Raw genomic sequence first — 25,806 nt, forward strand, 5'->3', positions numbered from 1 at the left:
CCAGGTGCTTCCTCCTGGTCTCCCATGCGGGTGCAGGGCCCAAGTACTTGAGCCATCCTCCACTGCCTTTCCGGGCCACAGCAGAGATCTGGACTGGAAGAGGAGCAACCGGATTTCTTAACCTCACTGTGCCTTTTGATTTATCTGTAAAAGGGACAACCTGTTATGCTAATTTCAGAGGTGGAATAGTCAAAATACATCACATGAATGAAAACTGCCTATAAATTATAGTTCTACATATATTAGGTTATTATGATAATGACAGTCTGCCTTTACTCTGTCTGTCTGCCAACCTTTCACATTCCCGGTTTTGACTAGAAGTAGCTGACTTCTTGGCCTCACAGTCAGGGTATACCAGAAAGTTCTTATTTCAGTTCATTCTGCAGTAGCAGCCACGTCCTCAGACGGTCACAGAATTATGAAAGAACCAGAAAGCACTGTGAAGATCTTGGAAGAGTGAGAAACACAAGCCAGGGGTAGTGTGTGTGTGTGTGTGTGTGTGTGTGTGGACAGACAGCACAGAGAGAGGCCTGGAGCCCCAGCAGGGAGGAGAGGGTTAAATCCTTCCCTCTGCAGTACAAAAGAAGAGTGTGCGGAAAGATTAGGATTTTTGCTTTTACAATGGGAGCCGCAGAAGCGTAGGGAAGAAGCTGAAGAAAAAAAGGGGGCGTCTCCCCTTTAAAGACTTGCAGAGATTGAGAGAGAAAGAGAGAGTCAGGAACAGAGACTCAGAGAGAGAGGGAGAGAGAGAGAGAGGGAGAGAGAGAGTTGTCCGTCCCTGGGAAGCCAGAACATCTCTGCTCCAGTGATCTGCACTGGGGAAGAGGCATCAGTTGGCTTCAGCCCCAAGGGGGAGAGCAGAGCAGGTCACCCCGGTGAAGACTAAGTAAGCGTCGCCCCTCCCTCTCCCACCTCTCTCTACCCGGGAATGTCTCGGCGAAAGCAGCGGAAGCCCCAACAGCTCATCTCGGACTGCGCGTCTGAGAACGGTGGGTGCCTGGGGCGGGGTGGGGGGGCCCAGCTTGTGGGTCAGGCCAGGGCAAGGGGAGGGCACTGGGGCCGCGGGTGAAAGCGGCGGGAGGAGGTGTTCTGTGGGGCTTGGAGGAGCTGAGACGCAGGGAGTGAGCAGAGGTGACCTGCACCCGGAGAAGCCCCGCTCAGCTTTTCTCGGGGTTGCTTCTGTTTGGGTTTCGCTTGTTTTTTCCCTGGGTGAAATGGAGTTTTCAAACTGCCTCTGGCACCCCACCCAAGAGTGTTCTCCCAGGTCCCCCTTTGCTCACTGGTCTTTGTGCCGTTGCTAAGTAACGTCCTCGGACCTGAAGACCGTCTCTGAGGGGTGGGATTTTCCCCTCTTTTCTTTCTGGAGAGTTGGGTTGCGAGAGAATGGACTGCGCCTACGTGAGGGTTCCCCTGAGGGAGAGGAGAAGAAAGTTTCTCATTGTTGGCCGGGCTGGGAGCAGCTCCCAGCTCCCAGGGGGAGAGAGCTCTCGTCGCGCTCTCTGGTCCAAAGGAAGCTGGGTTGGGGTGCGGATCGGTGTCACCTGGAGGACGGCCTGGAGGCAAGGCGCTGCAGGAGGGGCTTAGATTTGTATTGCAAAGGAAGCCAAGCCAAAAAAGTTCACCTTAACCTGCTTACATGCATATCATTTTGTGCAGATATTACAATGTACGCTTTTTAAGCAACAGATTTTTTTTTTTGTAAAGGGGGAGAAATTGTATGTGTTTTTATAACATTTTTATGACATTCCAGTGAGAGGCAGGCAAGACAGAAGCATGGGGTTCCTGATGCTTGGGGCTAGTGGTACTCAGTGCACTGTACTAAATCAAGCTTGCTCGATTGTGAGCTGATCTGAGATAGAGTCTGGTAATATTTTATCACTTGCAAAAATGTCCAGGTAATTCTTAGGTAATTCAAGCACATTTTGGGCATACTTGTCAGGGGTATGGCCACAACATGTGCACACTGGGAAAGTCTAGGAGTCCTGGATCAGGGATCCACTGTTGATTTAGCAAACAGTCGACACACCCAACCAGGTAGGACAGAATTAAGCAGGAGGGTTCTGAAACCAGACTTCCTGGATTGGCTTTCACCCAAATCCTGGCACCACCACCACTTGGTTGGTGCTGCAGCCAGGGTTGGTTTACTTTGCCTCAGTTTCCTCAACTGTAAGATAGAGATGAGAAACAAGTTAATACGGGTAAAGCCTTTGGGAAAAAAATACCTAGCATGAAAAAAAAGTGCTTAACACATGCAGCAAAGCACCTAGCATGAATAAGCACCTTATTCATGAGAATAGTGTTAGGGTCAATTTAGACAAGTGCAGTGGCAATTTCTGTATGTGCGGAAATGAGCCCAAAGCTCGGGAAGCTCTTGGACAGGCTTTGGCTTTCCTTTATGACACATGTGCCGTGAAACACACCAGGATAGTAGATTTGTAGCTGTAGCGATTAAAACTAATCATGGATTAAACCTGCCTTTCCACCTGTTGTTAAAAAAAAAAAGTGTTGAGGTTAAACCAGTGTGCCAGGTGCAGTGAAACAAACTTAGCAGACATCTTCTGTTTGGGATGGAACTTCTCCTCCCCAGCGGCCGCTCTGCTGGGATCCCACTGTGCCCATATTTAGAGGTTCTACGGTGGCGGCTTCCTTCCCTCCTGAGACACATTAACCCTCTTTAATGCAGCTATAGGCCGGATGTTTCCTCCCTGCGCTCTATAGGAGACTTCCCCTAGAGCCTCAGCGAGGCCTCTCAGTCCTGCCCCCCTGCTGGTTTGATTGTGAAACTATGCTGAATGCCCCCCAACCCCCAAAGAGGCACCCTCCTCTCCTCCCTACTTCTCCCATCTGCTCACCCATTGCCCGTACCACAGCTGGGGATAAAAAAGAAAATCTTCCGGTGAGAGAGTCAAAGGGTGTCTTCAGCAGCTGTGCTGAGCCCTTGGAGGCGCAGCTCTCCTTGGGGCTGTGGACGTTTGGGGCATGGGCTACTGCAACAAAACCATCCCTACAGGAATAATAATGAAGGCTTGAATCCGACGGAAGCAACAAATTTCAATTGAAAGTTTGCGTTTAGAGCTCTGAAAGGCAGAAACAGACTCAAGGAGCAGGAAAGAGTAGAGACCTGCCTCCAAGGCTGGGCGTTAGCCTGGTGGTTAAGATGCGGTGTCCCAGGGTGGAGTGTGCGCTCTGCCTCCTCACTCCAGCTTCCTGCTAACGCGGATCGTGGGACACAGTGGTCATGGCCTAAGTAATTGTGTGCCTGCCACTTAAGTTGGAGGCCTGAGCTTCTGGCTTCAGCCAGGATGTTGAGGACATTTGAGGAGAGAGCCACTGGATGGAAGCTCTCTGTCTGTGTTTATCTCTCTCTCTCTCTCTCTGCTTTTCAAATAAAAAAAAATTGAAAAAGAAAGAACAGCTACCTTAAGAGAATCTAAAGACATTTATTTATTTGAAAGAGTGACAGATTGGGGGGAAAGGAGAGGAGAGTGAGAGACAGAGACAGAGACAGAGAGCTATTCCATCCGTTGGTTCACTCCCCAAAAGCCCCCAACAGCCAAGGCTGGGTTAGGCCAAAGTCAGGAGCCAGGAACTCCATCCAGGCTCTCCCAGGTGGGTGGCAGGGAATCTAAGCATTTGAGCCATCACCTGCTGCCTCCCACGGTGTGCATTTCGGGAAGTGGGAAGGCAGGACTCATCACAGCCATTTTGATGTAGGATAGGAGCATCCTAAGCAGAGGCTTATCCTGCTGCGCCACAACGCCTACCCCTGGATTTAGTTGTGAAAGATACAGTTTCTATTCATTTATATGATCTTTAAGCTTCTGACTTTTCCTTCTACCCCAGAGCATGCCCCAAATTTAGGTAGTGAGGGCTGTTATTTGGGGACACATGGTGTCTTTGGAGTATCTGAAATTATGAGTATCATCCTGAGCACCAACAGGCATTTGTTCTTTAGTCTAGGGTGCTGCTGATGTTTTCAGGAGTCGTTTATCTTTTAAGCCATGCTTACCAAAGGACAAGCAAATTCTGAGCCTTTGTTGCACTTTTTAAAAAATATTTATTTGTTTAAAAGGCACAGTTACAGAGAGGCAGAGGCAGAGAGAGAGAGAGAGAGTCTTCCATCCACTGGTTCACTCCTCAGATGCCCGCAATGGCTGGAGCTGCACCAATCTGAAGGCAGGTGCCAGGAGCTTCTTCCAGGTCTCCCACAGGGATGCAGGGTCCCAGGGACTTGGGCCATCTTCTGCTGCTTTCCCAGGTCATAGCAGAGAGATGTGTTGGAAGTGGAGCAGCCAGGACTCGAACCTGCACCCATGTGAGATGCTGGCACTGCAGGCACTGGCTTTTCCCACTACGCCACAGCGCTGGCCCCATGTTGCATGTTTCAAAAGGCTCATTTTAGCAGTGACCTGAGACATCAAGAAATCTGAAAAACCTGCTTTCCAGCCTTGTTTTTGCTCAGCTTCCCTGGACAGAACAGCAAAACTTAACAGAATAGTTATTGCACATAAGTGATGAGCAGGAAATAGTCTATTTACTTAAAAACTCTGCAGAGAAAAAAAATGTCTCTCTCCCCTACCGAGTCTAGAAATCTGGATTAGAGAACATAAAGGATGTGACTGGGGAAAATGCAAACTAGTCCATCTGGGAAATAAAGAAAACGATCAGAAACCCAGATATTTAGTGAGAAGGAGAAACCAGGACAACAGCTAAACAGAACTAGAGGGAGAGAGGAAAGTGCTTTAGATGGAAGTTGGCAGACAGCAAGAACAGCAAAAGAGGAAAGAAGACAAAAATAGAGCTTTGAGGGGCTGGTGTTGTGATGAAGCAGGTTAAGCTGCCGCCCATGCTAAGCATCCCATAGTGGTGCTGATTCATGTCCTGGCTGCTCCACTTCTGATCCAGCTCCTTGCTGATGGCCTAATAAAGCAGCTGAACATGGACCAGGTGCTTGGGCCCCTGCCCTAACATAGGAAACCCAAATGAAGCTCCTGGCTCCTGGCTTCAGCCTGGCCCAGCCCTGGCTGTTGTGGCCATTTGGAAATGAAAGACCCCTCCCTCCCTTCTCTCTCTCTCTCTCTCGCTATCTCTCTATCTCTCTATCTCTCCCTTTCTCTCTCTGTAACTCTGCCTTTTAAGTAAATAAAAAGTAAATCTTAAAAAAAAAAAAAAAAAATAGGCCGGCGCCGCGGCTCACTGGGCTAATCCTCCGCCTAGCGGCGCCGGCACACCGGGTTCTAGTCCCGGTCAGGGTGCCGGATTCTGTCCCAGTTGCCCCTCTTCCAGGCCAGCTCTCTGCTGTGGCCCGGGAGTGCAGTGGAGGATGGCCCAGGTGCTTGGGCCCTGCACCCCATGGGAGACCAGGAAAAGCACCTGGCTCCTGGCTCCTGCCATCGGATCAGCGCATTGCGCCGGCCGCAGCGCGCTGGCCGCGGCGGCCATTGGAGAGTGAACCAACGGCAAAGGAAGACCTTTCTCTCTGTCTCTCTCTCTCACTGTCCACTCTGTCTGTCCAAAAAAAAAAAAAAGAGAGAGAGAGAAAAAAAATAGAGCTTTGGGGCTAGCGCCGTGGCGCAGTAGGTTAATCTCCACCTGTAGCGCCAGCATCCCATATGGGCGCTGGTGATGGCCCCGGCTGTCCCACTTCCAATCCAGCTCTCTGCTGTGGCCTGGGAAAGCAGTAGAAGATGACCCAAGTCCTTGGGCCCCAGCACCCACATGGGAGACCCAGAAGAAGCACCTGGCTTAGGATTGGTGCAGCTCCAGCAGGTGCAGCCATTTGGGGAGTGAACCAGCAAAAGACCTTTCTCTCTGTCTCTCCCTCTCACTGTCTGTAACTCTGCCTCTCAAATAAAATAAATAAAATATTAAAAAAAAATAGAGCTTTGAGGCCTAAGTACTTTTTATATCTAGAGGCAAGAGAGCTTCATCTTTCAAGCTTTTAAGCTCTTGGACCATATAGATCGAGGTAGCAGCACCCTGGTCAGAAAGAACACATTTCTGAGTAGATACCTAGCAACTCAGGCCTGGTACAACTGAATTTTCGATAAGGAAGTAGAAACCTGCTATTCAGTCCAGGTTGAGCTTGAAACTATGTGACCTTGGGCAAGTCCTTTTCCTAGGCCTTCAGTTTTTGGGGCACAGCAGTTAAAAAGCCTCTTGGGACACTTGCATCCTGTATCAGAGTTTTTGGCTTGAGTCCAGCGCTGCTCCTGAGTCCAGTTTCTGCTAATGTGCAACCTGGGAGGCAGCAAGTGATTGCTTAATTATTTTGGTCCCTGACACTCTCTTGAGAGACCTGGATTGAGCTCCTAGTTCCTGGCTTCAGTCTGGCCCAGCCCTAGTTGTTGCAGACATTTGGGGGAGTGAATTAGTAGATCTGAGATTTCTGCCTGTCTCTCTGCCTTTCAAATAAATAAAATTTAAAACAAATCTTAAATCAAAAAATGTGAACATTCATCACTAATATTGGTGATTTAAGGCCTGTGTTAGGACCCTTTTATAGCTACTCTCATTTATTTTCCCAAGTCCCTACTCTTACCCACATTTAATTGTGACAAAATGCACATAACAAAGGTTCTCATTCTAACCATTTTAAAGTGTACAATTCATGGCATTAAGGACTGTACATTCACAACGTTGCATAACGTTCATCGTGATCTACTTCCAGAAATTTTTTATTACCAAACAGAAACTCTGCCCCTGCCCCACTCCTATTGACATTTATTTAATGTTCTGTCTCTATGGATTTACCAATTCTAGGTTCCTCCTATAGAGGAAATCATACAATAGCTGTCCTTTTGTCTCTGGTTTATTTCAGTTAGCATAATATTTTCTTTAAAAAAAAGATTTTTTTTTTTATTTGAAAGACAGAGTTACAAAGAGAGGTAGAGACAGAGAGAGAGGTCTTTCGTCTGCTTGTTCACTCCCCAAATGGCCACAACGGCCGGAGCTGCGCCGACCCCAAGCCAGGAGACGGGAGCTTCTTCCAGGCCTCCCATGGGGGTGCAGGGGCCCAAGGACTTGGGCCATCTTCTACTGCTTTCCCGGGCCATAGCAGAGAGCTGGATTGGAAGTGGAACAGCCGGTACTAGAACCGACCCCAATATGGGATGCCGGTACCTCAGGCCAGGGCTTTAACCCACTGTACCACAGCACCAGCCCCAGCATAATGTTTTCAAAATTCATACACATAGCACATATCAGAATTTCATATCTTTGTTATTCTTAATTTGTAAAAATAATTTGTTTTCATTTTATTTGACAGAGATCATCCATTCATTGGTTCACTCTCCTCCTACCCCCGACTAATGCCCACAATAGTCAAGGAGAAGGCAGGAGCCTCAATGTCAATCCAGATCTCCCACATAGTTGTCAGGGACCCAAGTAGTTCAGTCATCACTTGCTGCTTCCCAGGGTGCACATTTGCAGGAAACTGGATTGGACCAAGCATTCTGATGTGAGATGCCTTGATCCCAGGGCAAATACCCACCTCTGTATTCCCATCTTTTTTTTTTTTTTTTTAAGATTTATTTATTTATTTGAGAGGCAGAGTTACAGACAGAGAGAGGGAGAGACAAGAGAGAAATCCATCCACTGGTTCACTCCCCAAATAGCTGCAATGGCCAGAGCTGGGCAGATCCGGAGCCAGGAGCCAGGAGCTGCCTCTGGGTCTCCTACAAGGGAGCAGGGCCTAAGCACATGGGCCACCTTCCTCTGTTTTCCCAGGCCATGGCTGAGAGCTGAATCAGAAGAGCAACAGGAACAGGAACTGGCACCCATATGGGATGCAGGCGCCACAGGTGGAGGCTTAACTTATTATGCCACAGCACTGGCCCCCTTTGTATTCCCATTTTAAAGAAGAGAAACCCAAGCCTTGGAGAGATTAAGAAACTTTCCCAAGTTAACAAAGATTAAAAAGTGCTGGAGCTGGGACCTCAACTCAGGCCAGAATTGCTGTGCTTAAGGATATAGCCAGCCCTCTAAGGCCCCTTCCAGGCCCAAAGTGTTATGAATTCCATGTGAAGTGCTGCTTTGATTAAAAGCATTAAAAGCCTTTTTAATATTTGATCTAATGTATTGCCATCCTGGAACCAAGTGTATTTTTCTTAGTGCCAGGTTACATATCACTATGCCTGTTCGTCTACTGTATTACATGGGCCATAAGGTGTGCATCAGTAGGTGCAATGGCAAAGGATCATGCATGTGCATTTAGGAGAGAGGGGTAAGGAAGGGAAGATGGGACAGGTTCCTTAAGAAGTCATCTATAGCAAGAGTTACAGAATCAATTCACAATTATGAAAGCTAGTAGCTACTGTGGGGCTAATGTTAATGGTAAGTAAGTTGAGGCAGTGCTTACATTAGTGTGTTTTGCTTTCATGGGACAATTAGAAATATGGCTCAGGGGCCAGCACTGTGGCACAGTGGGTTAAAGCTCTGACCTGAAGTGCCAGCATCCCATATGGATGCCGGTTTGAGTCCCAGCTGCTCCACTTCCAATCCAGCTCTCTGCTATGGCCTGGGAAAGCAGTAGAAAATGGCTCAAGACCTTGGGCCCCTGCACCCACATGGGAGACCCGGAAGAAGCTCCTGGCTCCTGGCTTGGGATCGGCATAGCTCTGGCCATTGCGGCCATCTGGGGAGTGAACCAGCGGATGGAAGGCCTCTCTCTCTCTCTCCCTCTTTCTCTCTCTCTGCCTCTCCTCTCTCTGTGTAACTCTTTCAAATAAATAAGTAAATCTTTTTTAGAAAAGAAATATGGCTCAACTGTCAATTGAAAGGGAAAAACAAGAAATGCGCAAGGTGCACATGCTCTGGAAAAGGCAGCAGCCGTTCACATCACAGTCTGGTGTAAACTATATCCGGTTCTATGCATGGAAGTAGGTGGGTTTGTTGTTTTTTTTTCCAACCAGGAGAAGACATAAGAGAGCTGGGTGTGGTTTTGGTGGGGTTGAGAGGGAGTCTGATGGAAGAACTAGCACTGAGCAGCTCCCTTTGCCCATGTCTGGGTTTTGGCCAGCTCTAGCTTAAGGAAGACGGAGGAGCAAGTTTGGTGGGTAGGACAATCCTCTAATAATCTGGTTCTCATCCTTAGCTGTATATTGGAATCACAGAGAAGCTTTACCCAAATACTAATTCCTGATCTATCCTCAAGGATTTTGAATTCATTTAGTCTGGGGTGTCACCTGGACACTGGGAGCTTTTTAAAAAGGTAATCCTAATCAGCAGCGAGGTGTGAGGACCACTGTTCAAATACACCACTGTTTGCACCTGTGCTCCTCTGTGTACACCTATGTTTTCTCCAGTATTCTCTCCCAAGCCTACAGCAGCAGGTGTAGAGAGGAAGCTGCCTGGTTTCATTTTTTCTTCCTCATTTCAGTTCTTTGTTAATTCCAAGGAGCGTGTCCAGGTCTTAGTCCTGTGTCCACGCCAGACTTTGCATGTGACCCAGGATAGCTGACCTCCCTTTATCTGCTATCTGGAGACACCATTACAGCCTCGTTTATTTCTAAGTCCCTGCCTTCATTCCTGTCTGCGAGAATTCCCGTCCTCCTTTTCAGAGGAGGCAGCCAGTGCAAAGCCTTGTGCAGCCGAGGGTTCCTCTTACAGGTGGCTGTTGATCCCTCACCTTTCACCAGGGACTAAACTTACCTTAAAGAAGAGAGCAGATCGAATTACGCAGCCGAAAGCACTTTTCATTAAAAGAGCAAGAAAGGGGACAGTGTTTCCCAGGAGAAGATGAAAAGGAAAGGATTTCTTTTCTTGTCAGAAGACTTGACAAAACAGCAACTGGATATCAAATGTTCAATGCTAATTAACAAATGCTCTGGAGAGAGCCTCCATCTGATTCCCTCTCCTTTACTGAGGCCAGGGAGCAAATGGCAGGCAGGAACCACACAGGGCCCTTTCTCTGGCTGTAGGGAAGCCACACCATGTGGCTGTGCTTCACCAAACACTGGACAGGAGTCAAGATGCTGAACGCTTGCACCACTGAATGACGGGTGTGAACCTGGAAGAGTCACTCAGCATCGCCAGCCTTCCATTTCAGTATCCGCAAGGACAAATCGCATTGCACTAACCTGCGACTTGCCAGCACAGACTCACACTCCGCCCCCCCCTCCTTTGCAAGGCTCAGGTCTAGAAGCACAGAGACCCTCAGTTTCAGAGCTGTGATTCTGTGGTCTTTACCTGGATCTAAAGTGGCAAAACATGTCAGTAAAATGTTTTCAGTTTGAAGCAGGCAAAATACACATTAAAAAGTAAAATCGATGTCGCTTGTATTTTAATTAGGTTGTCAGCTCCCCCACTCTTTAAAATGTTTTTAAAGATTTATTTTTTTTTAACTTTTTTATTTTATTTTTAGTTTTTAAAAGATTTATTTATTTACTTGAGAGGCAGAGTTACAGAGAGAGACAGACAGACAGAGGTCTTCCACCCACTGGTTCATTCCCAAAATGGCCACAACTGCTGGAGCTGGGCTGATGTGAAGCCAGGAGCCAGGAGCTTCTTCCAGGTCTCCCACGTGGGTGCAGGGACCCAAGGACTTGGGTCATCTACTACTGCTTTCCCAGGCCATAGCATGGAGCTGGATAGGAAGTGGAGCCAGCACCACAGGCAGATGCTTAACCTACTACACCACAGCACCAACCCCCCAAAAAGGCTTTTTACCCTTAACACCAGCCCATGATATTAGCACACATCTTCCCTTGGAAATTAAGATTAACAAGCAACATGAAAAAAACAGATCTAATTTGAAAATATATGTGCTTCAGGTTATTTCAATTGTTTGACTACTGAGACTATAAGATATAATTAATAATATTCAAGATTCCCCCAATTTTAACAAGTCCCATATTATTTGTCAAGTTTTTTTTTTTTTAATTTACTTTCTTTTTTTTATTTGAAAGTCAGAGAGACAGATTTTCCATCTGCTGGTTCACTCCCCAAATAACCACAACAGCCAGGGTGGGACAGGTTGATGCTGGAAGCCTTGAACTCCATCTGGGTCTTCCATGTAGGTGGTAGGGACCCAAGTACTCGAGCCATCACCTGCTGAGTCCCAGGACCTGCATTAGCAGGAAGCTGGATTGGAAGGAGAGTAGCCAGGACCCAACCAGGCACAGGCACTCGCATATGGGATGCTGGCATACCAAACTGTACCAAATGCTCTCCCCTTAAAAAAGATTTTTAAATTTTCTTGTACCCTAAATATTTCTCTGAAGAAAATAGTGCAGCTGCCATATTGCCACTTGATGGTAATACCATGCCTCAGTTTACCAGACAGGCTAGGACAGGACTGGGACTGGAACAATGAGGGTAAACTACAAAACCAAGGTCACCTCCTGCATGGAAGGCAAAATATTTTCTGAAGCGAGAGACCCTTTAAGAATCACTTCAAGGTGGAAAGGGAATGCAGAGTACCCGGCTCAGGAGGCATCATTGCCCTCTTTTCCTCTCTGAAGGGAAGGAGGTGCCCCTTCGCGCTAGGTTGGGGCTCAAAGGGGCTAAGGACACCGAGGTGGCCAGGCTGCCTCTGCTGCGTTTCCCCCATTGTTTCGAGCGAGCTCCCCTCCCCCCAGTTACAGCCGGTGGGCCCGCGCAAGCCTCGGGAGGCTGGCATCTCCCAGACCCGCCGCCCCCAGTAGTGAAGGCGAGCCAGACTGCAAGGGAAGAGGGACCCACGGAGGAGATGGCTTCTTCAACAAGCGCCAACCCCAAATGCGCTGTGGCCGGCGACCTGCGCAGTGGCTTGCATTCTATTATTCTGCAGGAGGAGGGGCGGGCAGTAAAGGAGCTTAGTGTTCCTCAGAGACGACTCCTGAAATGAGTTCCTTGGAAATCCTACCTTGCAGCTGCCTACCCTGAGAAACTTCTCTTGTGCAGAGGGACGTAGAGGGAGTAGGATGAGGAAGACCTGACAAAAGTTGGGAGGTTTTTTGTTTTGTTTTGTTTTATTTGGGCGGGGGGCGGGGGTCGCGCTGGTGAGGAGTGGGTGTCCTGGGCTCCTCCTCCCGCTGTGGCCCTCAGGCCTCTGAAGAGATCAGGCCACGCCCCCCCTCTGGAATCCACGTTTTCCAAGCTCAGCGGATCTTTTATCCAAAGAAAAATAAGAGAAGCCCATTGCCTTGCTCTGCTGCGCAGGGCTTCGTTTCCCACTGTGTCCCCTGAGCTTAGGGGGTGGGGTGGGCAAAGACATCTGGAGATGGGGGGAGCTGGCAGAGGGCTGAGAAAGGTGGGTCCACACTGAGCCTCCCCGCACCTGTCACGCAGCCTCCGGAAACCCTCGTAGTGCTGGGCGTCCGCCCCCACCCGTCCCGCGCTCCCCACTCCCGCCTACCGCAGCCCCCGCCTCCCTCGGCAGCCGCTCCTCCCGGCAAGCTCTCCTCCCTCCATCTCCCCTCTCCCAGCTTTCTCGCTCCAGCTCCTCCCCTCCTCCCCGCTCCCCTCCCCCTCCGCCGCTGCTCCCTGCCCCCGCCACCGCCGATCTCCGTCTCCGCAGTCTGGGCCGCTGGGTGCAGAGGCAGTCGCAGCCCCGGCGGCCAGCGGCGCCTCCCCCAATCCCGATACCTATTGTCTCCCACCCCTCCCGACCCCGCACGTCCCCCACAACCATGGCGCACGAAGCCGGGAGGAGCTCCTGTCTCGGGGGTCCCTGCGGGGAGCCGGCGGAGCTCGGAGGTGCGGTAGGGCCGGGCTGGGGCCGGGGCCGGGGCAGGGCTGGGGGCGGGCTGGGGGCGGAGGGGACGCGGGCGCGATCAACTGCATGGTTCTCTGCTTAGGCCCCTTCCTCAAACCCATTGCGCTGGCCAGGGGACCAGGAAAGGGGGGGGGGGGGCTTTGGGAGTGGAGGGGAGTAGCGTGCGCACGCCCCGCAGCCGCAGGCTGGAGTGTCTCCTGTCCTGTCGCGGGGGTCAGGACTGAGCTGGAGCCTTCTGCAAGGCCTGATGGTGAGCTCATTTCCCCACCCCCAGCTAGTGGTTCCCGGGCTCTTATTAACCAGAGCCGCCTCTGAATGCTCCACTCAACCTCACCACCCAGGCTCTCTGTCTTCTCCCCAGGTGATGCTAGCGAGGAGGACCACCCCCAGGTCTGTGCCAAGTGCTGCGCACAGTTCACTGACCCAGCTGAATTCCTCGCCCACCAGAACGCCTGCTCTACCGACCCTCCTGTGATGGTGATAATGGGGGGACAGGAGAACCCCAACAACTCTTCAGCCTCCTTGGAACCCCGACCTGAGAGCCACAGTAGCCCCCAAGTCATGGACACCGAGCCCAGCAACCCCCCGGATTCTGTGTCCTCTGGGCCCACGGATCCCACCTGGGGCACAGAGAGGAGAGGAGAGGACTCTTCTGGGCATTTCCTGGTCGCTGCCTCAGGTACAGCGGCTGGGGGAGGTGGGGGCCTCATCTTGGCTAGTCCCAAGCTAGGAGCAACCCCCTTACCTCCAGAATCCACCCCTGCACCCCCACCTCCTCCACCGCCCCCTCCACCCCCAGGAGTGGGCACTGGCCACTTGAACATCCCTCTGATCCTGGAGGAGCTGCGGGTGCTGCAGCAGCGGCAGATCCATCAGATGCAGATGACGGAGCAAATCTGCCGGCAGGTGCTGCTGCTGGGCTCCTTAGGCCAGACGGTGGGCTCCCCCGCCAGTCCCTCAGAGCTGCCCGCGACCGGAACTGCCTCCTCTGCCAAGCCCCTGCTACCCCTCTTCAGCCCCATCAAGCCTGCCCAAACTGGCAAGACACTGGCACCTTCCTCTTCTTCCACCTCCTCCTCCTCTTCCTCCTCCTCCTCCTCCGGGGCAGAAACGCCCAAGCAGGCTTTCTTCCACCTTTACCATCCGCTGGGGTCACAGCACCCCTTCTCTGCTGGAGGGGTGGGGCGAAGCCACAAACCCGCGCCCGCCCCCTCCCCAGCCCTGCCTGGCAGTGCAGAGCAGCTGATGGCCTCTCCTCACCTGGCGTTCCCAAGCACCACGGGACTCCTGGCGGCTCAGTGTCTTGGGGCCGCCCGAGGCCTTGATGCTGCTGCCTCGCCTGGGCTCCTGAAGCCAAAGAACGGCAGTGGTGAGCTGGGCTACGGGGAAGTGATGGGGCCCTTGGAGAAGCCTGGTGGCAGGCACAAATGCCGCTTCTGCGCCAAAGTCTTTGGCAGCGATAGCGCCCTGCAGATCCACCTCCGTTCGCACACCGGGGAGCGGCCCTATAAGTGCAATGTCTGTGGCAACCGCTTTACCACCCGCGGCAACCTCAAGGTGCATTTCCACCGGCATCGGGAGAAGTATCCACACGTGCAGATGAACCCACACCCAGTGCCCGAGCACCTAGACTACGTCATCACCAGCAGCGGCCTGCCCTATGGAATGTCTGTGCCCCCAGAGAAGGCTGAGGAGGAGGCAGCCACGCCTGGTGGAGGTGTTGAACGCAAGCCCCTGGTGGCTTCCACCACAGCACTCAGTGCCACCGAGAGCCTCACACTGCTCTCCACCGGCGCGGGCACAGCGGCCGCACCTGGACTCCCTGCCTTCAATAAGTTCGTGCTCATGAAAGCAGTGGAGCCCAAAAGTAAAGTTGATGAGAACACCCCCCCGGGGAGTGAGGGCTCGGCCATCAGTGGGGTGGCAGAGAGTGGCACAGCCACCCGAATGCAGCTGAGTAAGCTGGTGACTTCGCTCCCGAGCTGGGCGCTGCTTACCAACCACTTCAAGTCCACTGGCAGCTTCCCTTTCCCCTATGTGCTAGAGCCCTTGGGGGCCTCGCCCTCTGAGACATCGAAGCTGCAGCAGCTGGTAGAGAAGATCGACAGACAAGGAGCCGTGGCAGTGGCCTCCACTGCCTCAGGAGCCCCCACCACCTCTGCGCCTGCCCCTTCATCCTCAGTCTCTTCCGGACCTAACCAGTGTGTCATCTGCCTCCGGGTGCTGAGCTGTCCCCGCGCCCTGCGCCTGCATTATGGCCAACACGGAGGTGAGCGGCCCTTCAAATGCAAAGTATGTGGCAGAGCCTTCTCCACCCGGGGCAATCTGCGTGCGCATTTCGTGGGCCACAAGGCCAGTCCAGCCGCCCGGGCCCAGAACTCCTGCCCCATCTGTCAGAAGAAGTTCACCAACGCTGTCACCTTGCAGCAGCACGTTCGGATGCACCTGGGGGGCCAGATTCCCAATGGTGGTGCTACACTCCCTGAAGGGGGCGGGGCTGCTCAAGAGAATGGCTCTGAGCAGTCGGCAGTTTCTGGGGCAGGGAGCTTCCCCCAGCAGCAGTCCCAGCAGCCATCACCCGAAGAAGAGTTGTCTGAGGAAGAGGAGGAGGAGGAGGAAGAAGAGGAAGACGTGACTGATGAAGACTCCCTGGCAGGGAGAGGCTCGGAGAGTGGAGGTGAGAAGGCAATATCAGTGCGAGGTGACTCGGAAGAGGCATCCGGGGCAGAGGAGGAAGTAGGGGCGGCGGCCGCGGCTGCGCCGGCCACAGCCGGGAAGGAGATGGACAGTAGTGAGAACGCAGCTCAGCAGTCTTCTCTGCCAGCGCCGCCGCCACCACCGCCGCTGCCTGACAGCCTGGATCAGCCGCAGCCAATGGAGCAGGGGAGCGGTGATGTGGCAGGAGGCGTGGAAGAGGGCGGCAGCATAGCAGAGGGCAGCTCCAGCCCGGCGGCCGCGCTCGCTCTCGAAGCGGTGGGCCCCAGCACCAGTGTGGTGGAGGAGCTGGGCTTGCAGGAGGTCGTGAGAAAGGAGCCAGGAGACAGCAGCAGCCGCAAGGCGTGTGCAGTGTGCGGCCAGGCCTTCCCCACGCAAGCGGCCCTGGAGGAGCACCAGAAGACCCACTCCAAGGAGGGGCCGCTCTTCACTTGCGTCTTCTGCAGGCAGGGCTTTCTTGAGCGGGCCACCCTCAAGAAGCACATGCTGTTGACGCACCACCAGGTACAGCCCTTTGCCCCCCACGGTCCTCAGAATATCGCTGCTCTGTCGTTGGTGCCTGGCTGTTCACCTTCCATCGCTTCCCCGGGGCTCTCCCCCTTCCCCCGAAAAGATGACCCCACCATCCCGTGAACCCACTGCTTTTTCTGCCGCTGCTGACCTTGGAAACTGAGGGAGCAGAAGCCGAGAGCTCCGTAGAAGGACCTCCAAGATTCGTGAGCCCTTATTTTGTCTTTTTCTTTGCTTTCTCCCGTGATACATCCTAGTGGCTGTTCCCTAGTCCCTGAGCTTGGAAATTGTGCTTTCAAGGGGGATGGCCCCCTGAGGAGTGTTTTCCTTTTTTCATTTGTTGTACCTGAGAAAAATAGATTCTCTACAGCTTTCACATCCTCGAGGGGGAACCCTCTCCAGCTCCCTGGGGTCCCCCTTCTCCCCACCCCTCTCTTTTTCCTTCTCCTTTTGGCAGGTGCAGCTGAGCACCCATGTTTGGAATTGCAGCCCAGCTCACGGGCTGGCAGCTGTCTCTTGTGGGCCCAGTGCCACGCCTTTCTGGTGACCAGGTTGACCAGTAGGACTTCTTAACCAAGGCCCTTCCTGCCCAGCTGGTAGGGGTGGGTCCCTATCCTTTTGGAACAGGTACCTGGCTTTCCTGTCAAGTGGCCTGCCCACCAAGCCCTAAGAGTCCCTGTTTCACCTCTGCTACTGCTGCAGCCCTGGCACCACCAGTGCTGTTTGGCCCAGGAACTGTGACTGGGAAGTTGCCCCCAACAGTGGGGTCCAGAGAGGCCAAGGAGAGGACAGTCCCCCCTTGTTCTATCTTAGCCTCCTGTATCCAAGGCATGCCTGAGAAGCCCATCATAGCAGAGGCGTAACAAACTGTACATTTCCTTCTCCCTCCCCCTGTTCTAGAAGGTGCCAGCAATGATTCTCCAGTAACTGGTATCTCAACCCTAAAGGGGTAGAGAGAAATGAATGCCACAGGACACTCATCCCAGCAAGTCCCTTGACAGACACATTAAGGCCAAGGTGTTTGCTGGTTGGTGTGCCAAGACCTCTCCAGCTTCTCCTGCCTCGTGGCCTCTCAAAGTTGAGACACAAGCATGTTTCTTGCCAAGAGGTCTCCCCTGGGATATTTTGGGAAATACTCAGTTCATATCTTCAGTGAGCATTGCTGGTGAGGGGCGGGGGCTGATAGAGTAATGATGGAGAGCTGAGGAATTGCTGAGGGACAGGGCTTGCTGGGAACCTGTGTAATTAAGGGACATGATGGGAGGCAGGGCATCTCGAATTCTGGTGGATGTGAACGTTCTCATGAGTGTTCTTTTTGGGCTAATAGTGACATGTGTGCAGCAGTGCACCCGGGATCATGGGGGATTTCCTAGCACTACTGTGCTTCTAGTCGTAGAAACCCCTCCTTTATTGCCTGGCCCCTTGTCTTTTCCTCATCTTCCTCTCAAGACCCTTCCCTCCTCACTTTGCCTGTCCATGGCCTGGGGCTTTTGTCTTTGCCGCTGTCTGGCTCTCCAGAGTCCCAGCCTTTGGGAGACAGGCTCCAGGAGATGTCCTCCCTGCCTCTCTGTCTTGTAACGAGATGTAGTGTTTACTCTTAACATAGGATCATGTGGGACAGGAGTCCTGAGGAGGAGAGCGAGGGTTTGCCTGTTGACAGACTTGAGGTTGGCACTCCTCCAAAGTTGTGGGCTCCAGAGCTTCCTAACATAGTGAAATGTCACGAGCAGACGGGGGAGATATTAGTGTCTTTTCCTCCATCATTAAAGGTGTTTTCGACCAAATATTTGTGTGTTTCTCCTTATTTCATGACTAAAGAGCCAGCTGGGGTGTGATGTGGGCATTCGCTAACACTGAAATTCCCTTCCCACCTATAGTTCCTGCCAACACTGAACATATGGTGCTGAAATCTTTACTCAGCCACCTTCTTTGACAAAAAAATATTTATTTGAAAAACAGAGTTACAGAGAGAGAGAAGGAGAGGGAGAGACAGAGAAAAAGAAGTAGAGGCAGAGAGAGGTCTTCGACCCACTGGTTCACTCCCCCAAAATGGTCGCAATGGCTGGAGTTGGGCTAGTCTGAAGCCAGGAGCCAGGAATTTCATCCAGGTTGCCCATGTGGGTGGCAAGGGCCCCAGTCCTTGGGCTGTCCTCCATTGCTCTCCCAGGTCATTAGCAAGGAGCTAGATTGGAAGTTGAGGAGCCAGGCTCTAACCGACACCCATGTGGGATGCCAGTGTCACAGGCAGCAGCTTTACCTGCCACACCATAACACCAGCGCTTTGCTCAGCCTTCTGAAACAACCTCCAGGGAGCCTAGGGATAGTCATTGTCTTGGTTTCTTCTTTGCCTAGAACGTACCCCAACCAAGCATTAGTGACTTGAGTTGTTTTATGTGAAGGGTGAAGCTGCTTCTTTATATCTTTCCTGAACCTTTGCCCAGCCTGATGTCAATGAATCTGTAGAATGAAGGCAAATTAGCCTTTGTTATCCTTGAATGTCATGCAGTTAGAGATAAAAAAAGGAAATCAATCCTAATAATTTCTGCCAACAAGATTAAGGTGGGGTGAAATGAAGCACGTATTTTTTTTAAACATGGTGAAGTTTAGATTTCGCCCCAAGACTTTGCTTTCCTAAAGAATTAAATAGCCTAAGTTCTCTAGAATTTGTGAGATTTTCTTCCATTAGTAAGATTATAATATTGCAAGGCCGGCGCTGTGACACAGTGGTTAGAGCTACCACCTGCAGTGCCAGCATCCCATGTGGGCGCTGGTTCAAGTTCTGGATGCTCCACTTCCGATCCAGCTCTCTGCTATGGTCTGGGGAAGCAGTGAAAGATGGCCCAAGTCCTTGGACCCCTGCAGCTGCTTGGGAGACCTGGAAAAAGATCCTGGCTTCAGATTGGCCCAACTCGGGCCATTGTGGCCATTTGGGGAGTGAACCAGTGGATGGAAGATCTCTCTTTCTGCCTTGCCTCTCTGCCTCTCTGTAACTCTGCCTTTCACATAAATAAACCTTTTAAAAAAAGATTATAATATTGATGAATCATCATGTGCTAAAGGGATACAATTGGTAAAATGATTTGCCCAAAGCCACCCAGTCAATTAGTGGCAAAACTAGATTCAGAAACAAGGTTGGGGGTGGGGATGTGAGTGGCAGTAAGGAAGTGGTATTGTGGTACAGTGGGTTAACCCTCCTTTTATGATGCCTACACATCCCAGAGTGTGGCTGGTTCGCTTCCAATTCAGTCCTTTGCTAATGGTTCCTGAGAGGCGGCAGGAGATGGCTCAAATGGTCAGGTCCCTGCCACCACTTGGGAGACCAGATGGAGTTCCCACCTCCTGGCTTCAGCCTGGAGCAACCCTGTATTATTGCACTCATTTGAGGAGTAAACAGTGGATGGAAGATCTCCCTCTCTATTGCTCTGCCTTTTGAATAGGTGAAAAAAAAAATACTCTAAAAACAATCTATCAGGCCAGCGCCACGGCTCACTAGGCTAATCCTCCTTTTGCGGCACCGGTACACCAGGTTCTAGTCCCGGTCGGGGCGCCAGATTCTGTCCCGGTAGCCCCTCTTCCAAGCCAGCTCTCTGCTGTGGCCCGGGAAGGCAGTGGAGGATGGCCCAAGTGCTTGGGCCCTGCACCCCATGGGAGACCAGGATAAGTACCTGGCTCCTGCCATCGGATCAGCACGGTGCACCGGCCGTGGCGGCCATTGGAGAGTGAACCAACGGCAAAGGAAGCCCTTTCTCTCTGTCTCTCTCTCTCACTGTCCACTCTGCCTGTCAAAAAAACACAAACAAACAAAAACAAAACAAAACAAAAAAAACACAACTATGTATGGGGGAGGGGTGTTAGGTGTTTGGCACATTGGTTAAGATGCTGCTTGGAAGTTCCTGAGTTTGAGTGCCAGCTCTGCTCTCAGTTCCAACTTCCTGCTAATGTACATCCTGGGAGGCAGCAGCGGCCTGGATTGGGTTCCAAGCTCCTGGCTTCAGCGTGGCCCAATCTCTGATGCTGTGGGCATTTGGAGAGTGAACCAGAGGGTGGGAGATCTCTGTCTGCCTCTGCCTTTGAAATATTTTTTGTTATCTTTTTTCTTTTTTAAAAATTATTTGACAGGTAGAGTTATAGACAGTGAGAGAGAGAGACAGAGAGAAGGGTCTTCCTTCCGTTGGTTCACTCCCCAAATGGCCACTAAGGCCAGCATTGCACCGATCCGAAGCCAGGAGCCAGGTGCTTCTCCTGGTCTCCCATGCGGGTGCAGGCGCCCAATCACTTGGGCCATCCTCCACTGCCCTCCCAGGCCACAGCAGAGAGCTGGCCTGGAAGAGGAGCAACCGGGACTAGAACCTGGCACCCATATGGGATGCCGGCGCCACAGGTGGAGGATTAACCAAGGGAGCCATGGTGCCTGCCCCAAAATATTTTTTTAAAAAAACCACAAAGGAACCCAAGTAGGTAGAATCCTAGTCTTGGTGCTTCTTCTCATAACCAGGGATGGTGCTAGCTTCCTGCTACATAAAGATTCCTGATGATAGGCTGGCTGCAAGACAGGAGGGAAAGAGGTGAGTAAGCTTATTATTGGCTCAATTCAAGGTAAAAAGTCAATGTTTGATTTTAGTTGCCCCCACTAGAGCAGTGTGGGTCTCTAAAATGTTATTGGTGGGTAGGAACACGTGGGGATCTTAGGAAGTCACCTGGGGAAGAAATAGCTCCTTTAATTCCTGGGAAGACTTTGTAAATCTGTTTTACCTTTCAGCCTATGGAAGGAGGTGGGTCACCAGTCCTCCCATCCCCCCTGGACATAGATAATGCCATTTAACTAATTAAACCAGACTTGCCCTCTCTTTAGGTGCCAGTTCCTATTATGGTAGCAGCTGTCAGTGAGCTTTCTACTGATGCTGATGGATCTTACCTTGGGCAGGCCCGTTCTAAGCCTGAGTCCCCAACCCTCCCTCTCACAGATCTACTTGCTTTCTCTTCAGTCTCCTGTACATTCTTTTCTCTCTCCTGTCCTGCCTTAAACTTTTTCATTGACTTCTCTTACCTAACAGTTTTGATTTCTTTTTTTCTATTTTCACCCCAAATTTATTCCTTCTCAGAGCCTTTAATTTCTTCTTGCAGTTGACCCTATTCCCCACCCCTACCATTTTTCATTCTCAATCACCTTGCACATCATCTATTCCAGTTGAATTAACTCTAACCTGCTGGACTAAGTACGTGAAGAAATATGGCTTGCAGCCAGCGCCTCAGCTCAATAGGCTAATCCTCCGCCTTGCGGCGCCGACACAATGGGTTCTAGTCCTGGTCGGGGTGCCGGATTCTGTCCCGGTTGCCCCTCTTCCAGGCCAGCCCTCTGCTATGGCCCAGGAGTGCAGTGGAGGATGGCCCAAGTTTTTGGGCCCTGCACCCGCATGGGAGACCAGGAGAAGCACCTGGCTCCTGGTTTCGGATCAGCGCGATGCGCCGGCCGCAGTGCACCAGCCGGGGTGGCCATTGGAGGGTGAACCAACAGCAAAAGGAAGACCTTCTCTCTCTCTCTCTCTCTCTCTCTCTCTCTCACTGTCCACTCTGTCTGTCAAAAATTAAAAAAAAAAAAAAAAAAGGAAATGTGGCTTGCAAAACAATTTACATGACATAAACAGAGGATTTCCTTCAAACTGGATGGATAAAAGGATCACTATTATAAGAAGGAAAAGAGAGTTTCTTTGCTCATTCATTCATTGATTTTTGAGGATTACCTTGGCTTCAGAAAACAAATGTTGGTTTGTTCCAAAGGTAACTTCTGTCTTTTGGGGAACCCAGTCTAGGAGTAGGAGAAAATGTAAACAGACACTTTGATATAGTGATAGTAAACTCTGTGACAGATACTATCAATGTCCTGTGAGAGCTCCTAGAGGAAGAGCACTAATTCAAAATCCACAGATAGGGGCCGATACCTTGGCTCACTTGGTTAATCCTCCGCCTGTGGCGCCAGCATCCCATATGGGGGCCTGGTTCTAGTCCCGGTTGCTCCTCTTTCAGTCCAGCTCTCTGCTGGGGCCGGGAAGGCAGTGGAGGATGGCCCAAGTGCTTGGGCCCCTGCACCCGCTTGGGAGACCAAGAGGAAGCACCTGGCTCCTGGCTTCGGATTGGCACAGCACCAGCTGTAGTGGCCATTTGGGGAGTGAACCAACGGAAGAAAGACCTTTCTCTCTGTCTCTTCTCTCTCTCTCTCACTGTCTATAACTCTACCTGTCGAAAAAAAAAAAAAGGACAAAATCCACAGATGAAGAAGAGGGAAGGTCCATACAATCCTCTTGAATTCAGCTTCCATAATAACCACTCTTAGATATATTAACACTGAGTCCATATAACAACATAGGGACCAATGCAGTTACTGTTTAAGGACCTGTATAAGCAGCAGGTGTTTGATGTGGCAGTTAAGGCGCCACTTGGGACATCAGCAGCCCATACTAGGTTCAAGTCTCAGCTCTGTTTCTGATTCCAGCTTTCTGCTAATGTGCGTCCTAGTACTTGGGTCTCTGCCATCTATATGAGAGATCCAGGCTGAATTTTGGATTCATGGCTTTGGCCTGGCCAAGGTCTGGCTGTTGCAGGTATTTGGAAAGTGAAAAAGCAGATGGGATGATGTCTCTATTTCTCTGCCTTTCAAATAAAGAAATTTTAAAAAGTTTTCAAGAAAGAACATATGTTAAATCCAGCAAGTCCCTGTTAGCAGGAGCAGAACTGCTGCTTTGAGATGCCCCTTCAAGAAGGAACCAACTACCTAGCTGCAAGGAGTCTGGATAGCTTACAACCTTCTGCTGAAGTCAAACACCTGGCCCAAAACTCAACATAGTGTTAGGTACAAGGGATTAGCCATTCTCATGGAACATAGAACTGGAATGATGAAATTTTTATCTGGAATTTCCCATGGGTAGGCAGAGACTCGTGTCTGCACTGGGATACACCAGCTGCCTGCCCAACTCCATGTTCTCTTTCCTTTTGCAGGTATTAACTTGCCCAAAACACTTTTGGCCTCCTAACTCCGTCTCAGCATCTGCTTCTCAGAAAATTCAAGCTTTGTAACCCCTGAATAAGGTTCACATTCTGTTGACACATTTTTGTCCCTCATAAAGTCCTGTACCTGGAGTCCTTAGAACATCTCAATGAACATCTGTCTCCTGATCCCCAAGAAAGATTGCACGGATTTTATTTTCAGTTAGACTTCCCATTACACTTCCTTGCTTTTTCTAACTTTGATAACAGTAGATTGACTAACCTTATTGCATATTTTGCTTTTGGTAACACAGTTGAAAGAAAAAAAAATAAAAGGCTTAAGAAAAAGTCTTAAATCTGCTATAGTGCAGCAAGGTAAAGCCGCAGCCTGCAATGCTGGCATCCCATATGGACACCAGTTCGAGTCTTGGCTGCTCTACTTCCAATCCAGCTCCCTGCTAATGTGCCTGGGAAAGCGACAGAGGATGGCCCAAGTCCTTGGGCCCCTGCACCAGTGTGGGAGACCCGGAGGTAGCTCCTGGCTCCTGCCTTCGGATCGACCCAGTTCCTGCCATTGCGGCCATTTAGGGAGTGAACCAGAAGACAGAAGATCTCTCTCTATATATATATAACTCTGTCTTTCAAATAAATAAAATAAATTTAAAAAAAATTCAGCCAAAAAAAAAAAAAACCACACACACACACACACACAAAAAGCAAACCCCAAGTAAGTAAGTAGTCTGGTGAGTATTGTGGGTGTTTCAGTAATTTGACTGCTATGGAACAAATCATCCCAAAACACTGTCTTCACAATAATTCTATAAGTGCCTGTGATCCTTGGACAACTGGGCAGGCCCCACCAAGAGGACATATCTATGATCCATGTGGTGGGGACTAGGTTCACAAAGAGGCTTCAATATGGACTGGAGGGTCCACGATGTCCTCACTTCTGGCCCCTGGGGTGGACAGTTGGACTGCTGGCCCCTCTCTTCTTGCATACTTCCATTTCCAGGGTCTTTCATCTTTTTCAATTGTTTATCTGTCAAGGTAACTGAATTCCCAAAATGGCCCAGGACTCCAAAAAGGCAAAAAAAAAAAAAAAAAAAAAAAAGAAAGAAAGAAAGCTTCCTAAGACCTAGACTCTGGAACTCAGGGAATACCACTCTGCCACATTCTGTTGGCCAAAGTTAGTCAGGAGACCCTTTCAGATTCAAGAGGAGAGGAAATAGGGGGCCAGCACAGGATCAGTTCAAGTCCCAGCTGCTCTACTTACAATCCAGTTCCCTGCTGATGCCCTTGGGAAAGCAGCAGAGGAAGGCCCAAGTGCTTGGACCCCTGCACTCATGTGGGAGACCCAGATGGAGTTCCTGGCTCTTGCCTTCAGCCTGGCCCAGCTGTAGCCATTGTGGCCATCTGGGAAGTGAACCAGAGGATGGAAGACCTTCCTCTCTCTTCCTCTCTGTAACTCTGCCTTTCAGATAAATAACCAAATCTTTAAAAAAAAAAAAAAATGGGGTTGGGGGAGGAAATAAATTTTCCTGCTTCTAAGGAGTGGCAAAGTCACATCGAATAAGGGTATGGGAGAGGGGAGGCATTGTTGTGGGCACCTCTGGGAACAGTCTACCACTGCAGAAGGAGGAAAAGTTCAGAAATGTGTTGCATGCAGCCTGCATCAGCTCATGATTAATTTTATACATTGTTGATCGGAAGTCTAAGAATTTCCCTCTTTGTCCTCGGCACTTCTCAGGCTGTATACAGATGGGTAGAGGGGGCTGACAAGAAAACTGTGGCTTTTGGGCAGCAAACTGATCAAGAGACTTCATGAGTAAGTTGCAGCTTGGAATACTCTCTTCCTATAATAGAGTGTTTGGTTGGAAATACAGATACTCTAGTCTCTAATTTGCTTCCTGCTAATGTGCACCCTGGGAGGTAGCAGATGATGGCTCAAACACTTGAGTCTCTGTCATCCACACAAGAGGCAAGGATGGAGTTGCAGGCTCCTCCCTTTGGCCTGGCCTAGCCTGGTCAGTTTTAGGCATCTGGGGAGTGAACCATCAGATGGAAGATCTCTTTCTCTGTCTCTCTGTCTTTCAAATAATATGAAAATAAATTTTTAGAAATTTTAAAAAGAGGAGTCTGAAAAGAATCCCCCTAAAGGGCCAGGTGTTTAGTACCGCAGTTAAGCCCTCTCTTGGGACATCTGCCTTCCATATCAGAGTCTAGGTACCAGTCCCAGCTCTACTCTCCATTCCAGCTCTCTGCTAATGCACACTCTGGAATGTAGCAGGTGGTGGCTCATGTGGTTGGGTCTTTGCCACTCACATCTGAGACCTGGATTGAGCTATAGGCTCCTGGCTCCAGCCTAGCGGATGAGCAATTGTGGCCATCTAGGGAGTGAACCAATGGATCTCTACTTTCAAACAAATTTAAAACAAAACTATATAACCAGATTATGCTAAATGGCCTTCTTCAGCTTCTAAAACTTGTCTATTTACTACTATAGTAACATACCCAAAGGAGACATGAAGACAAAAATTTCCAGGAGCTGTCCTTGATTTGGTTGATTTTCAGGAACATGTGTGATACTTGTTTTCCTCTGCAGGTGAGGTATAGCAATCCACACCGTAGGTATCCCAAATTCCTTCAGATGTTGAATCTTTTCCACTAGAATGTATTTCTTTTGCTAGACAAATGTGCTTATAATGCTGAGAAATGAACCTTTGAGATCTCTGCTTGTGTTGTGGCAAAGCAGGTCAAGCTGCCACTTGGGATGCTGGCATTTCATATCTCAGGGCTGGCTGAAGTCTCAGCTGCTCTGCTTCCAATCCAGCTTCCTGCTAATGTGACTTGGAAAGCAGAAGATGACCCAAGGACTCAGGCCCCTGACATCCATGTGGGAACCC

General features: G+C 50.5%; 1 protein-coding gene across 3 annotated transcripts; it reads left to right on the forward strand.

Moving 5' to 3' along the window:
* The first annotated feature begins 684 nt into the window (after nucleotides 1-684).
* SALL2 (spalt like transcription factor 2) lies at nucleotides 685-17,706 on the forward strand. 3 transcript variants are annotated; one of them, XM_008269336.5, is made up of 2 exons: nucleotides 685-989; nucleotides 13,059-17,706. In XM_008269336.5, exons 1-2 carry the CDS (start codon nucleotides 929-931, stop codon nucleotides 16,043-16,045), a joined length of 3,048 nt encoding a protein of 1,015 aa, XP_008267558.1. In that variant the 5' UTR covers nucleotides 685-928; the 3' UTR covers nucleotides 16,046-17,706. The 3 variants fall into 3 exon arrangements, with proteins under 3 accessions (XP_008267558.1, XP_089165503.1, XP_051678585.1); XM_089309377.1 differs by lacking the exon at nucleotides 685-989 and adding an exon at nucleotides 11,960-12,678 and having other exon boundaries at nucleotides 13,145-17,706; XM_051822625.3 differs by lacking the exon at nucleotides 685-989 and adding an exon at nucleotides 11,963-12,678.
* Nucleotides 17,707-25,806: the final 8,100 nt, after the last annotated feature.

The sequence above is a fragment of the Oryctolagus cuniculus genome, chromosome 12 (genome assembly GCF_051225735.1).
Source record: "Oryctolagus cuniculus isolate XC-2025 breed Fujian yellow rabbit chromosome 12, ASM5122573v1, whole genome shotgun sequence".
NCBI lineage: Eukaryota > Metazoa > Chordata > Mammalia > Lagomorpha > Leporidae > Oryctolagus > Oryctolagus cuniculus.